Here is a 15,112-nt window from a genome sequence, read left to right as displayed (position 1 = left end):
CTATAATATTTTGTACACGCATTCAACATGACTTTCACAACTCCTCAGGCTGTACCATGAAGCAAGAGAGCCAGCCAAATATGGGAATTTCCTATCTATAATAGTTCCTAGACAGCCTGTACTACAAAAAAAATGATAGGTGATAAATTAAGACACCAATATTTATAATTACGCCACCATTAATACATTTGATCAATTTTTTCTAAAATACACCAATACCAGATCAGATCTCTGTGCTCAGATGGTGAAGGGTCTCCTTAGGTGTTTTCTAAGCAACATTGGCTTTTCCTGATGAGCATCAGTGAGAGATGCAGCAGGGTCCTTTTTAAACTTTCAAAAAGACATTCATAATGAAATTAATTTTAACAAATTTAATGAAATATATCATCATCTACTCAATACGTAGTGTCATTGTACTATTGCACTATGTATGACTGTGCAATAACAACAAAGAATTATCTTATGTTATCTTAATAGATGTGATTCAGTCATTTTTATTTACTGAACGCAAACATGCTTTTTCTTTCAGTTGAAATGTTGGAAACACTGAAATGTTTCTAATAAGCTGGTGACAAAATTTGTGTCTCAATTTTAAAAACTTTTAGTACCTTATTATGAAATACAGCCTTCTGGTGAATATGTGTTGTAAATTTCTGGAGAAAAAAATCCAGAAGAGTTATTTTTTGGAGGTTTTGGTTTCTATTTATTTCATGGCACATAAGTGTTTCTCTACTTCTGCTGTTTCTCCCATTGCTTGTAAATTCTCTTTTTTCCAGTAATTGCTCGTGTTGTGTTGTTTTACTTACCGTCTTTGTCTGGTTCTCCATAATTTCTTAATTGCTTCCACTAGTTTCTCTTATTTATCAGCACAGAGTCTAAATATAATCTTGTCTCTCTCTTTATCACATTTTTGCGCTCTTTTGTTTGTCCCTTGCACTCCTTACTAGAATTTCTTGTGCTTTTCTTTTAGGATTTTGTTAGATTTTTTTTTTTATCCCATCAGTATTGTGCAATTCTTTTTCTTTAACACCCTTTCAGTTAATTAAAGTTACTCTGGTTATTTGCAGGCTGGAGAGTCTCATTTATCTACAAACATCTAAAAAAAAAAAACATCATCTCCCTCTGCTGTGAACACAGTTAGTGCTTTAATGTGAGCATGCTATTGAAAAGCTATGGTACATTATACCTGCTCATCATCTGCACTAGTTTTGTTACTGTGAACGCATTTTATATCCAAGCACTGCTGTGTCTAATTACATCCTCACAGAGCTGCTAACATGGACTGCTCTTGCGTTAATTAATATGGTTTAATCATGGTTTAATCACCCCTCAGCCACAACATTAAACCAGCTGGAAGGTGTAGTGAACAGCGCTGATCATCTCATTACAATAGAACGTTCTGCCAAGACCCCTTGTCCTGATAGTCACGTGGATCTTACTTGAGATCCACCTAAACACAAAGACCAAACAAAACCCCAACAGAAGCCTCCAACTAAAGAAGAATGGCTCAAGAAACATGACAAAGAGCCCAAAGGTTTTGAACAAGCCATCAAATAGCCCTGACCCTAATTCAGTTAAGCATCCATGGGCTCCTATGTCTTCAGTATGTTGCATGTTGGTTGGTGAATCTGTCTTAATTTCACGAGCTGAGAATTTTTGCTTCTATGTCAGTGTAGTAAGTCCAGATCTGATGAGCAAGTGGCAAATCCAATTGAGGGACTGCACATGCATATGGCAGCAACCTGTCAGTCATATGACAGGCCTGCTTTATTGCTGTTTTGGACCAGGATTTACAAAGTAAACTTCAAATTTTGTAATACTTTAAGCAACAACATGGGAAAACTCTTTCCCCAAACTAAAAACCTAAAAAAAACCAACTCCAAATTCAAACATCTGCCCTGTGCTGGCGACCACAGAATATTTCTACATGTCCAATATATGTACTGTACATGACTAAGAGCTGTTTCAGCAGCACGACGAACTTTACACAATATTTGGGAGGCAGTTTTAATGTTGTGGCTGACTGATTACTCCTTCAGCTTATCACACTAAATGAAAACAAACTAAAACAGACGAGAACGCAGGATTTCCAGATTTCAACAGACAAACAACATCAAAAGCGGGATTGAAGAACACCCTCACAAACAATTACCTGAAGCCATTTTTCTGTCGCTGTTGCTTAATGCACTCTGAGGAATTACTGCACCATTTTTACTCGATAAACCAAGAACACATGGTCCAGAAACAAATGGCAAAGCATTCATAAATGTGGTCAAAACTGCACAAGTACAGCATGGCGTTCAAATGCAGTATGGTTTTCAAACCAACAACAGAAGCTCAATACACTAATGTAATGTTCTCATTATATTCCGATTTAGTAGCTTTGATATATGACTCTAAACTGCACTGCATATTAAAGCAGTCTGTGTACAGTTCATTACGTGATCTACAGATGAATTATAATCTTTCTGCGGTGCAACAGTGAGTGCTTCTCAGACCATCTATGACAGTTAGATATCAGCTTTTTCCACTGGGGAGCAAAACACCCAAACCGCCATGGAAAAGAAAGCTTTTATCTTCAAAAAAATATGGGGACATGACTACCTCATGGCTGAGCAAAAAATAAATAAATAAAAAACAATAAAAATGGATGGCCAGTGGGGGAGATGAAGGATTAATGACAGAGCTGCTGGATAGACAGGAGGATATTTACTTCCAAGCCACCTACATATCTTCAGCTTTATTAGAATAGCATCGGGGGAGGCAGCACAGGCTCCTTTCAGGTAAATGTCACTGCTTTCTTCGATGATACCGCAATTCCTCTCAGCCCACTGAAGCTGCCTCGTTGCCTCTTGGGAAGTCAAGGGCCTGTTTTGAATGCCACTCTCTGACCACGAGAGTGCTTGGTTTCCTCAATATGGGTCCGGTTATTTGTTTGTGTTTCAACTTGTGGCTGAGTGGAGATTTAAGTCCTTGTTTGGGAAGAGACACCAAAGGGACACGACCCCATTGTACGAGAAAAACACAAACCCACAAACTCAGGAGAAAAACAAGTGGGACGGAAAAAGAAGGGAATATGTTTCTGCTTTGCTGCTCTGTTTAAGTTTACCTGTATTTCACTCAGAATCATTATAATCAAAGAAACAAACTAGTTATGGTTGAATTATAGATATGATTTCGATGTTGGCTCAGCATACTTCTTAACTCATCTGGGCTGCACACTCTTATTAGACTTTTGAGATAGAAAAGGTTTGTGTTGACGATTGATTACAAGCAAATCATTCCCAATCGAGAGAAGAATGTCAAGCAAAAAAAAAAAAAAAAAACGTGCTGGGTATATGATTGGGTGGGGACAAGAGCAGAACGACCCCTGTACTGACCGGAGCAAGCATCAGCAAGATCAGACATTAACAGTGATTAAGTCCGACACAGCATGAGAGGGAGGAGCAGGGGTGGAGATGGGTTGTGAATCAGTGTGCAGCTTAAATGCCCTGAGTGAGATTTGCCAGTAGGATGCGTGCAAGTGCATCAGCTAAGCCTGCACTGTCAGCCTGTTCTGGGGTCAGCTCATCTGCCAAGACTATGTTCAATTTATAGAGAACATTTTGTTACTTCTTTATAATATGGGGGGGTTTGATTGGATTATGTGAACGAATGAAATTGCCAACATGATTTTAGCTTAAAATATTTCCTCTGAGCAGTCTGACATGGGACTTTGAGTGAATCACCTGCCAAAAAGATGTGTAAACAATCAGAGACCACAGAGCCAGGATGTTAGCATGTCTGTTGACATGCTCAGAATAAAATGTGACATTGTCACCTTTTTCCTGACGTTTGGATCAAGTGGTTTATCTGAGGATATTACAAAACTGGAACTATGATTTTGGTTTTCTATGATTTCTGGTTATGATACTACCATGGTACAACCAAAATTATTACAACTTTTTGCAAGGAACTTGTAATATTCTTGTTTTTCAAATGGATGCCTTGAAGACGGAGACCAATTTTCTGCCACCATTTGCAATTGGTGGCTGCTGTCAGGCACCAGCTTTGAAGACAGCAACTGATTGCAAGATAGGATGGAGTCAGTCTTCTATTAGTCTGTTTGTGATTGAAGGGGGTCAACTTGACAATTACATGCAATATTTTGTGACAATACAGCAATTAATAGTGATAAAGAAAATTGTAATTGCCATCTGTTTCAAATCTGTTGCTGTAAAATACACAGAAATTCACATTAACTGAATCATACGAAGTCCAGGCTCTGTAAACAGTGATGTTGTCTCTGCAGTTTTACCACAAACTGTTTGGCAATCTTGCTTTTATATCGAAATATAACTAGAATGCAGCAACTTGAGTTGGTTGCATTCTCAACTGCAATGAGATGCACTGCACTGATCACTGCAGACTGACTCTGATTGAGTGCAGCGTGTTAAATCTGTCTGCATGAATAAATTAGTCGGTAACTATTTGCAAACATTTGTCAATCCCACCATGTATCCACAGGTTGAGGGCGTTGCATACTCAAACTCTAGTGTGACTGAGCTATTAGCGCCTCACATGAGTATACAGGGAAACCACATCTTTTCAGAGACTGAACTAATATCCATACGCCTTCGACCTCTAGCCTTTGATCCTGTCGCTCCCCATCACATTCCTTCCAAAAGTCAGTACATCACTGGTTGTTCCTGCATATGAACTGGGACTAGAATGAGTGTTTATTGATGGATACTGTAATATGTTATATGTACTTTGCAACAGTGAGGACATAATAGTTAATAATTTCACTGCAAAAACTGAGAATGCACACAAGAAAATGTACCAATTTTTTAAAAAAGGTCTTCATTTTTTTATCTCACTTTCTAATCTTTTCATAGCAGCACGTACCACTTTGATATACCAGGTCAAGGCAGATAATCAGAAAGATAACAGTCCTACGCAACATAAATCTATCACTGATCTGCTTACTCAGGACCATGCAAAAAGTACTCTGGTGGTTGAATGACAAAGCACTGCATCTAAAATATGCTGCGAGCCATTTCAATAGGGTGGAATAAAGCAGTGGGAATCCTCTTATCTTACTCTAAATAAAGTTTTTTGGATGAAGTGTAATCTCTAATTCTGCCGTGCCTCCTATATCAGTAATAGCCAAGCCAGTTCTTAGTGTAAGCTCTGCCATTTAGATTAAACAAACTCTGGCATCTCTTTGGCATCTTTCTCCACTGGATGGATTGGCAATTTCTAAAAGCACAGCAGTCTGGAGCGGAGAGTAGTAGGGTAATATCTCTAAAGCCACAAAACAGATCAATGTGGGTCAAACGTGACACATTTTGCTGCAAATGCTTTGAAAAAAAAAAAATCAGGTACAATGTCATGGAGTGCTGTTGCTGAGCTCTGTGTCATTTCAATGACAGTAAAGTGCCGATCATTTGAGCCCGAGCTGTGTTCAGTCTTTTTCCACTGAGACTAAACGTAACTTTGAAAAATAGCTTCCATCCTCTTTCAGGCATAAAGATGCTGAGGCCACATGGCTGTTGTTGTTTCCACAAGCTGCTGAGTGCTCATTTTCTGATGGTTGCAGGGCGAGATGCACAACAGACACAATTACCCTCCATTTTCACTCTCACCCAACTGAAAAGGAAAACAAAAACAGGGGCATACTGAATTAAAATAAACCCCACTGGCACACTCTGTAATGAAAAATGAAATTCCCAAGGAAATTATCTTAATTTATATGCGTGGCCTAAATTTGTTGCCTGTTGCTAAGGAATTTTAACACTGGCTGGCCAATTATGGACCAGATCCTTGTCTGCCGTCAGGTGCTATGCTAATTAGGGTCATTGAGGGTCACGTTGTAATGCACTCGCTAAAATGAGGTGGGAGTCTCCAAGGGATATTCTCATTTGGGATGATGCCAGTCACTTTCCTGCTGCTATCACAGCTACAGCTATTTACTCAGACATTTGTTTGTTTCCGGCTTAATGAAAAGAAAACTGGTAGATATCATACAGGTACACAGGTATTAGCACATAGCTATTTGAGGCAAAGGATTTCCATGGCAGTACAGACACAACAGGCTCTAATTTAGATGTTGGAAAGGTTGTGGGGTTGATGCTGAGGTGATTTGAGGACATGAATCAATCAAGTATGCCAGTAAAACAGAATAAGAAGTTTAAAATGGGAAAATGTAGCCAAATCCATTGCACATGAATATAAATATAACCTTCCTAAGATGTCAGATGTGTTGCTTTAACAGACGATAAGGCTAGAGGGGAACTGTCTGCTTTTTTAGTGCAAACAGCCTGAAAAAGATCACTGTTCTTTTGTTTCCATTTATCTCAAGGGGTTCCCCTTAAACTAATCTTCTCTTGTCTTTGGTTACCACTATCAGTTTGGCTAAAGGATTTTTTTTTGTTCTCCATGTAACGCCCTTGACATGCTGTAGTGAACTTGAGAACCTGTCACACCCGCTCTCCCTCAATTTCCTGGATGGCCTCTTCAGTGGGTCCACCATAATAGCAGGTGATTGTGGGAGAGCCAGTAACAACCCTGAGCGAGGATGACATCCTTCACTGCTGGCGGCTCTGTAAAAGGAGGAATGTATTCAGCTAACAATGGCCTGTCAGCAATAGTTGCCCTGCACCTGTGTCCTGAACAGTGACATGGGCGAGATGTGTTGACACACTGCAGCACGTCACAGAGCAGAAAACCAGAATAATCCCTATTGGATGATACCTTGTAGGACTAAACCTGCATTGGTTCTGGAAACTGACAGGTCATTAGAGAAGCAGGTCCAACAAATGTACAGGCCGATAGATGCTAGCATTCTCAAGAAAGGTACCTTGTATCAAGTAACTAAAGTAAAAAGCGAAATTAATATCCATGTATTAAAAGGCACTTTGTGTAAGAGAAATAAAAAAGAACAACTTGACTTTAGAAAAGATAATCGATAATCTGTCTGTGTTTCTTTCTACAAATTCCTCCTAGACCATCAGGGAATGAGCAACCAAACTTGGCACACAGGTACATCTTAGGCCCCTGAAGGTTCTTACCTGACATTACAACATCATGTTGCCTAGCAAACAGCTCGCAAGTAGCTAGTTCCCAAGAGATTTATGCACATTTTATATGTATAACACCTTATAAAAGGCATCATAGCATTTCTTTTTAACCACATTTAACATTTACTTTAGATCCACAAAATACTGAATTGTATATGATGCAATCACACCTAACAATGGGCTAAAACGGCCTAGTGTTAGCAATTTGTAGCACCCACAATACCTCATAAAAGTACTGTGTCATTTTAATTTCACAATAACATCTTATTTATATTTGCAAAAGCTGAATTATACATGTCTAGCAACCACTTAGAAATGTGCTATATTATCAGTTTTTAGTAATGAACATTTACAACACCCACTTTGTTTTTAACTTTGTTAAATGTCATTAAATCTACTAGTTCCCCCCCCCCTGCACAAACAATGCATCAAGATGGACATGTAGTTGTTTTATTATGTACGAAGAGTTCAAAGGTGTTACCAGGTCACTGGTCAATAGATGGGGATGCAGACCTATCCCCCCCCCCCCCACTTTGAAGGGAAATTGTAAATGAGTGAAGGGGAAAGCAAAGAGATGACAGTTGTGTTAACTGGCGTGGTTGATATAAAAATACTGGATCTGGCCAGTGGTGTCCACCCAGCCTCCAAGTAGACACCCCTATGGTATCAATATCAAAATCCTTGTCTTTCAAGCATCTGTTTTATGAGGGTGGTTAGTTAACAGCTCAGGAAACTTTTTAACTGTTGATGCTCTTTGAGGAGCATGTAGAGTAACAGGTGCCAAATCAGTATCCTGAAGAAGACCTACTGCTGCGCTTTTATGTGTATAAACTTTGTCCAGGCATAAGGTCTCAAAAGAAGCGATCTGTTGCTTAAAATGCAAATTTGAACAAGATTTTTCATTTTCTGATTGACTGTATTCACAAACACAAATGGCAAACAACATATAAGAGCAGCTAGTTGAGAGCTTGTGCATGTCTCAGTTGAGTTAACAGGCCTGTGACTGAGAGGCACATGCTGTGAAGTGTGACTTAACTTGATGAGGTAAGACGGCAGGTAATTGCGGATTGGCTTGATCAGGATCCAGAGGTGACGTAATCTGGATTCCGGGAAAGATTACGAGCGGCCAATCAGGAAAGGTAGAAGGTTGATCAAGAGTGATAAGATCAGGCTGTCAGATCAGACTGATAAATGAATTAACACCTGCTGATGTACATTTTAAAGGTAAGCTTCACTTCTTTTTTTGTGCTTTTTATGAAACCGAAGCATTAAAAGCACTAACAAGTCATGATTATCTTGTTACAATGTGATGTCCTTCTGCTAAACTTTGGGTCCTACTGTAGCATTCGTATGGACATTACATTATGAGATGTACCACACCAAACCACTAAGGGCAAAGATACTCTGACCATGGCTACCTCTCCAAACAGGACAATGCACCCTGCTACAGCTAACACCACTTAGGAATACATAAAGATCCCAAAAGCATTGACTCCAAACATTCCAGATCCTAATCAAACTGAGCATCCATGGGACTCATAGACCTCTATATAAACGACTGCTGTAGCTACAGTGTCAGCACCAGTGTTGGTCAAGTTACTTGAAAAAAGTAATCAGTAACTAATTACTGATTACTTCCCCCCAAAAGTAATCCCGTTACTTTACTGATTACTTATCTTCAAAAGTAATTAGTTACTTAGTTACTTAGTTACTTTTTTAAAAATGATTTACAACCTGAATAGGTAATAAAGCAATAGATCTTTCAGCCCAATTCTATTTTTTCTGCATAATCCATCATATAAAATGTAATCAAATGAAAAAGTCTCTTTTTGAAACTAGTTTTATTAGTTTTAATCTTTTAACTTTACGCATGAAGCAAACATTAAATTATATGCAACATTCTCTGACTGGAAGAAATTTGATTAAACCTATTTTCTGCACATTCCAGCACAGAAAATGAAATAGTTTTTTGTGTTTACACTCACTCTTTCAAATAAATGCATGTAAATCACAGCAGAAAATAAATAAAATCAAAGACTCAGCGGTCCTGTTGCTCTATTTTCACCTGTATAGCAGGAGTGGGGCAGGCGGAGGTTTGCCCTGGTGCACATGTGTCGTAGTGGTCAGTGGAAGGATCTGGGAGTTTCACATTCCCGTGGCAGCGTACTGTCGGTGCTTGCTCAGAAGTTTAGGGGTTTTTTTCGTTGTAAAAAGAAGTTTTCTTCCCACGCAGTGAACAGCGGACACTAATGTTTTTGTCACTTTTTACAGATTCAAACTCAAAGTAAGGTCAGTACTTCCACGCTTTAAACGCTGCACAGTCATACTCTCTGCCGCACTTGTTATATTATCCATTGTTGATCTGCACACAGCTGTTGCCATGAACATCACACTCGCTTACGTCATTGTCATGAGAGACTCTCGCAAAAAAAAAAAAAATCACGGTTTTAGTAACGCAGTAAAGCGGCGTGCTTACGGGAGAGTAACAGTCATCTAATTACCTTTTCTGCAATAGTAATACCTTACTTTACTCGTTACTTGAAAAAAGTAATTGGATTACAGTAACACGTTACTTGTAACTGGTCAGCACCCATTGGTGTGTGAATTCCCACCTTTCCTCATCTTACACTTTGCTTTATCATCTTTTTTGCCATAATTTACAAAATGGGGATCATGTTGTACTGAGGTTTATTTTCCTGTTGACGTCCATACAAGTGGATTTCTTTTGCGACCGCTTTTGCAAACACTTTTGTCGACCAACTGCTTCTCTGATGGCGGCATCCAGCCATGCCACAAAACTGCTCAGGAACAGCTCAAGAAACATGACAATGAGCCACAAAAGCATTATCCCATCTTTCAAACAGCTCAATTCAATTGAGCATCTGTGGGATACGCCAGAATAATCCCAATCCCTGGGGGCCCCACATCAAAACCTACAAGATCCAAAAATTCACCATGCCAAGCACCACAGGACACCCCAGATGTCCCATATCCATACACTGATGCATCAGAGCTGTTTGCCGGGTTGAGACAGATCACACAATATTAGGCAGGTGGTTTTAATGTTGTGGATAATTGATGCATTTAAGGATCCACTGGAACATTAACATGCATCAGTATCAAACCTCAAAGCCCTGTTTAAGGAGCACTTACAGTGAGGCAGATGCTCAAGATATCGAAATACTACAGTACATAATACTCCACCACCTGTAATTGCCTTGTCCTCAGGCAAACATGGGAGGTCTTGACAGTACAAACCTGGCAACCTTGTTGCTTCAACAACTGAGTATAATGAAGCACACACACTGTAACTGAATCGGGAAGATGCACCTGCTGCGGTGCGTGTTTGTGGAGGCAAGGATGGGTTGGGGGGGTTTATAATAGATAGATTGACATCCTGGTGTTGCCTCGTGACAATAAGTTTCTCTGAGATTTCATCATATTTCATTGTTTTATTGTTTGGGCTGTGGCTCTTAAAAAAGCAATGCAAAATATGGTCTGAGTGCTAGACAGGGAAACAAAGTGATAAAGATGCAGAGGAAGAAGTGTAGAAGGAGTGCACAGTTGTGAGAAAGTGACAGGGAGAAAATGGCGTGAAAACAGGATCTGAGACGAAGGCAAACTCCCAGCAAACACTCAGAGGCCCCAGAAAATCTGTGGTATGCCATTATCACCATCACCATCATCACTACCATCATCCTCATGGTGGCTATAATCATTTTCTTTTTTCCTTCAGCTATCCTAACGCCACCTGCAGAAATATCACTTGCAATTGCTGGAGGATCCTGTTGTCTCCATCTGCTTCATTTGAATAGTATTCTCCATGAAAAAAGAAAAAAAAAATCACCAATGAACTGTCTCACCTTCCAAAAGAGATACATCATATTTCCACAGAAGGCAATAAAAGCAATGCAGGCCCAATTCCCCACAGTTTTGAAGACAGGGGCTGTATTTCAGCTAGACTCATCAATATGCAAAACATCAGCGCATTGCTTGCCACAAGAATATTCCCTCCACTGCACACTCTGCAAGTGTGCACAAACATCATCGTATTTTGCGTTTCTTTTCTTAAAAAAATAAATAAATAACGGGAAAAACAACTTCCATTGGAAAGAAAAAGTATGCAAATCTTGCACAAACATAATCACATTTTGATGAAAAGCACCAGGATCCAAAGCGGTAAATTGCCCTATGTGATTTTAATACTCTGCAGGCAATTGTCAAACCAAAGAGACTCAGAAGAAAGAACACTCCAGGGCTGAAATCAATGCACTACCTTTTATTTGGGAAGAAGTGAACAAACTCCCAACACTGGATTACATTTCAAAGCGCAGAGCCTAGAGCTTTCCAGTTGAGGAGCTTGTATAGTGTGGGAGAAAGGTGCTGTAGCGTGGGAGAGAGGCATAATCATTATGACCTACAGTAGGGTAGATGTAGGTTAAGTTAGTCCCTCTCTCTGCCTGCAGTGCTCACTCTGCCTTTCTCTTTCTCAAGTCTCTTCCCTGGGCTGTCTTTCCTGGGTTGTTAAATCCCTGCTCCTTTAATCTCCTTACTCAGCTACATCCTCTTTAAAGATGCAGAACCACGGGAGAGACGTGGGATACGTCAACTGGGGACTGGTGCTGAGCAAGGCGGGGCAGGACATGCAGAGTGGCGCCGTTTGAGTTTGAGAGAGATGACAAAGTTGTACCGGCATTGAGAAAATAAAAACTTTTCCAAACGTTGAATGAGAAGAGCACACCTTAAATCTCCTGAGCATCAAACTGGGAAATGAAGCGATCGTTATTTAATTTGTGCCTTAAAGGACGTCCTAGATGTTTTTAAAAATGACTGCAAAGGTTAATTTTTGCATCTGTTAGTAGTTAATCTGAACCTAGTGCACGATATGTACTCTAAAACCTTAGAGTAGTGCTCAGCATCAAGTATGGGGATCTAATTCACCACAGCACTCAATATTTAGATGTGTCTCTGATAGACATTTCAGTGCAGCTAGATTCAGTGTAGAGAACAAGCACGTGTAAAGATAAGAACTACTGTACCCACTCAATCTACAATCTTCTACACGCGTGAGCCTCAAAAACACACAACACCCTCATATTCAGAGCTGATTTTGTATCAGCAGCATCAAACCCGTTGCCAACCGCAATAGTGATGCAGTGCCTATCAATCATCTGCATGCTGTAAAACACAACAGCAACATTTCAATAACAGTGCATCACCTGAGACTCAGGGAGATGAAACTAATCTATTGAAAAATGGATCATATTTGTCCTGCGTGCCACATGCGATTCAGTACGAAGAAGCGAGATTCTACTGTAGATTTCTGGGTCATTTTTCAAGTGTATGCATCTTTGAAGTTCAGCGGCGTAAACCTCAACGAAAAAAAAAAATTGAGACAGCCAAAGTGTGTCATCTGGAAGCCTTTTAGATCTCTGAAACCCAATAAGTCATGAGAACATTTCTGCACTAGATCTAAGAAGCTTTTATTTCCACCGATGCATGCATAGATTTAAAATGTGCCATAAAACGGTTATCACCCTGTTCATGCCACATTATCCACATATAATGAGTTAGAAAACATTTACGATAAGATCTGACTGATTGTGCTGTTGGCGCAGCTACGGTATGTGACCTCCCACACTCAGAAGCAACACACTAATACATCAGCAGCTATCATAAACACTCCATATGTAAAGCAAAGGATCACATTTAATCTCTAATTAGTGGTTTAGCAGTACCTGTTTCCCAGAAGTAGACAGACTTCCCATCATCTGTCTGTGTGTGAGCCTCCCAGAAACCACACAACAGCAGCAATGCCACCAAATGGTACCAGCTCTCCTCTGTCCTTTTTTGGATGGCCCCTCCTGTACCCCTCCACCCCAGCCCCATGGTCCTCCACAGGATAAAAGTAAATCCACTCAGCTCGGAAGGCAGCGATGATGGAAAACAACAAAAAACTCGCTAGTCCAATAGGCAGAGTGAAGTGGGCTTCAGTTTGAGAGAAGGTGTGTGAGTAAGTGTGCGGGAGTGCAAGAGCGGGAAAAATAATGATGATCTTGTGCACAGTGTTCCTGCAGGAGTTGAGGGTCCAGTACTTGGTGTTGTGAAGGACAGGAGTGTAGTTTTGTTCCCAACTTGGCAGGATGGTCCCAGAGGGAGGCTGTCAGTGACGGGGACTGAGCTGCAGATGGATGGTACAGTCGTCCTCCTCCATCGTATCCGCTTCCTCTGCTGCCGCTGCTGCCTCTGTCCTCTGGCTGTGGAGCAGTGACAGTGGGCGAGTGTCTGCAGTGTTGTACGCCTCCCTCCCTCTCACTTGCTCTCGCTCACTCTCTCTCTTCCACTCCTATTCGCTCACTCATTTGCTCTTCTCCCTCCGCCACCCTGCGCTCGCTCTCTCCTTTTCTACTTCTGGCTTTTTCCTATTTTTCTCCCCTGCCCTCATCTTTTCTCATCTCGCTGCATTACTTTCCCTTTATTTTTACATTCTGCATCTCTAACAAGCTCATTCCTTGTTTTCTCTGCCTCAGTTTCTCCTTTTTCTCCCCTTATTTTCTTTCTCCTGCCTAGGGCACAAGGACAAATACTCCCTCCTCCACCTCCTCTTCCACGTGCAGTGCTGCAAGGCGACTGGAAACCAGCAGGGCTCACACTGGTCCGAGGAGCTCCCATAAGCAGTCCTCCCGGGATCAGAGAGACAAGCTGGGTTTAATGCAGAGCAAGAGTAAGTGGAAGGGGGGGGGGGAGCAAGGAGGAGCAAAACACTAAAGGAGAGTGGAAGCGAGCGCGTGAAAGATGAGGGCGAGGTGATAACTGTGGCCGTGTGAAAGGGCTGTGAAAGTGAAATTATAGAACAGATAAGTGGAATTACAGACTTTTATTACCCATTTTGTCAACAAAAATTAATGGAAATTACTGGATATATAAACATATTGGCTTTTTTAAATATACTCAATGTTAAAAATGTTTCGAGCAAGAGGAGCAATTATTATTTCCTTTTTCAAATTCATGTAGCGGCCAGGATATGAAGTTTTATTTATTTGTTTTCTGAAGATGGGACATGTAAGTGGGTATTTACAATGAGCAGTTTTATCAGCCATGGCTGAATAGACAAAGAAAAGAGCACCACCATGAGGAATTTCATCAGCAAAAAAAAAATCCAGGAAACATCACCTGAAGATACTGTTTGATTCATTTTAAAGGCACCATCCTCTGCTATGTCAGTGGAAGTTAAGGCTGCAATTATAAGTCGCTAACCTCCTGGTTCATAAAGACAAGTCTCACATACAATGTGGTGAGGTTTTACCTTTACAGAGAGGCGGTAGTGTTCATTTCCAGATCCATTCACTTTTTTCACTGTTCAAAATAATCCGTTTATCGTACAGTATCTTGGTGCAACCTCTTACTTTGTCCTCTCTACAGAATAAGCTGTTTTAACGTATCTTTAGGGCCACCCTCTGTTTTAATCCAAATCTCATCTGATTGGCTGTCACTGACAAAAATCAGGTTTCAACAGCAGGTTGGTGGGGCCTCTGTGCCCAAAGCCAGAGCTGTATTAAAGATATCCTCTCTGCCCAAGATCAAACAGAGCCAAGACTAAAAAAAAGCTGTCTTTAATCGAGCATGTAGAGCAGTCTGAAACCTGAGCGTTTGACTTACAGAGACTACATTTACATAACACTGACCTCATTACTGTGAACTTTGGCCCTGTTTAATACGAGTACCCAGTACCCACTGTACCCAGAGTTGGTTGTAATTTTTTTAGTACATTACTGTACTGCCATGAATTCAATACTTATTACAGTTACAATTATGCCATTTGTCACATTACAAAGGTTCTTCCGTTATACAGAAATAACTGTGGCAGAAGGAAAGCGGTGAAGCAGCTTTTGAGGAGCGGACATTACTTTTATTTTTATTGCATAAGAGCACAATAGTAAAGTCCAAGCTGAAGCTAACCAAGAACCCAGAGTGATGTTAAAGCTGAGCACATGCAGACCCCAGCCCAGCAGCCAGAGCTGGATCTTTATCAGGTAACAAAGGCCCCAATG

General features: G+C 40.5%; 1 protein-coding gene across 2 annotated transcripts in view; it reads right to left on the bottom strand.

Annotated features, from left to right (window-relative positions):
* thsd7ab (thrombospondin, type I, domain containing 7Ab) overlaps positions 1-13,743 on the bottom strand; it is a 211,001-nt gene extending 197,258 nt beyond the window's left edge. For both annotated transcript variants that reach the window (XM_085292562.1, XM_085292561.1), the window contains exon 1: positions 12,800-13,743. In XM_085292562.1, the coding sequence (XP_085148688.1) occupies positions 12,800-12,950 (151 nt within the window). In that variant the 5' untranslated portion in view covers positions 12,951-13,743. The remainder of the gene's footprint in view (positions 1-12,799) is intronic.
* Between the last annotated feature and the right edge of the window lie 1,369 nt (positions 13,744-15,112).

This window comes from Mchenga conophoros, linkage group LG11 (genome assembly GCF_057382185.1).
Source record: "Mchenga conophoros isolate Kocher_MC1m ecotype Shallow Benthic linkage group LG11, M_conophoros_male_GT1.1, whole genome shotgun sequence".
Taxonomy (NCBI): domain Eukaryota; kingdom Metazoa; phylum Chordata; class Actinopteri; order Cichliformes; family Cichlidae; genus Mchenga; species Mchenga conophoros.
This window is presented reverse-complemented; position numbering and strand designations above follow the sequence as displayed.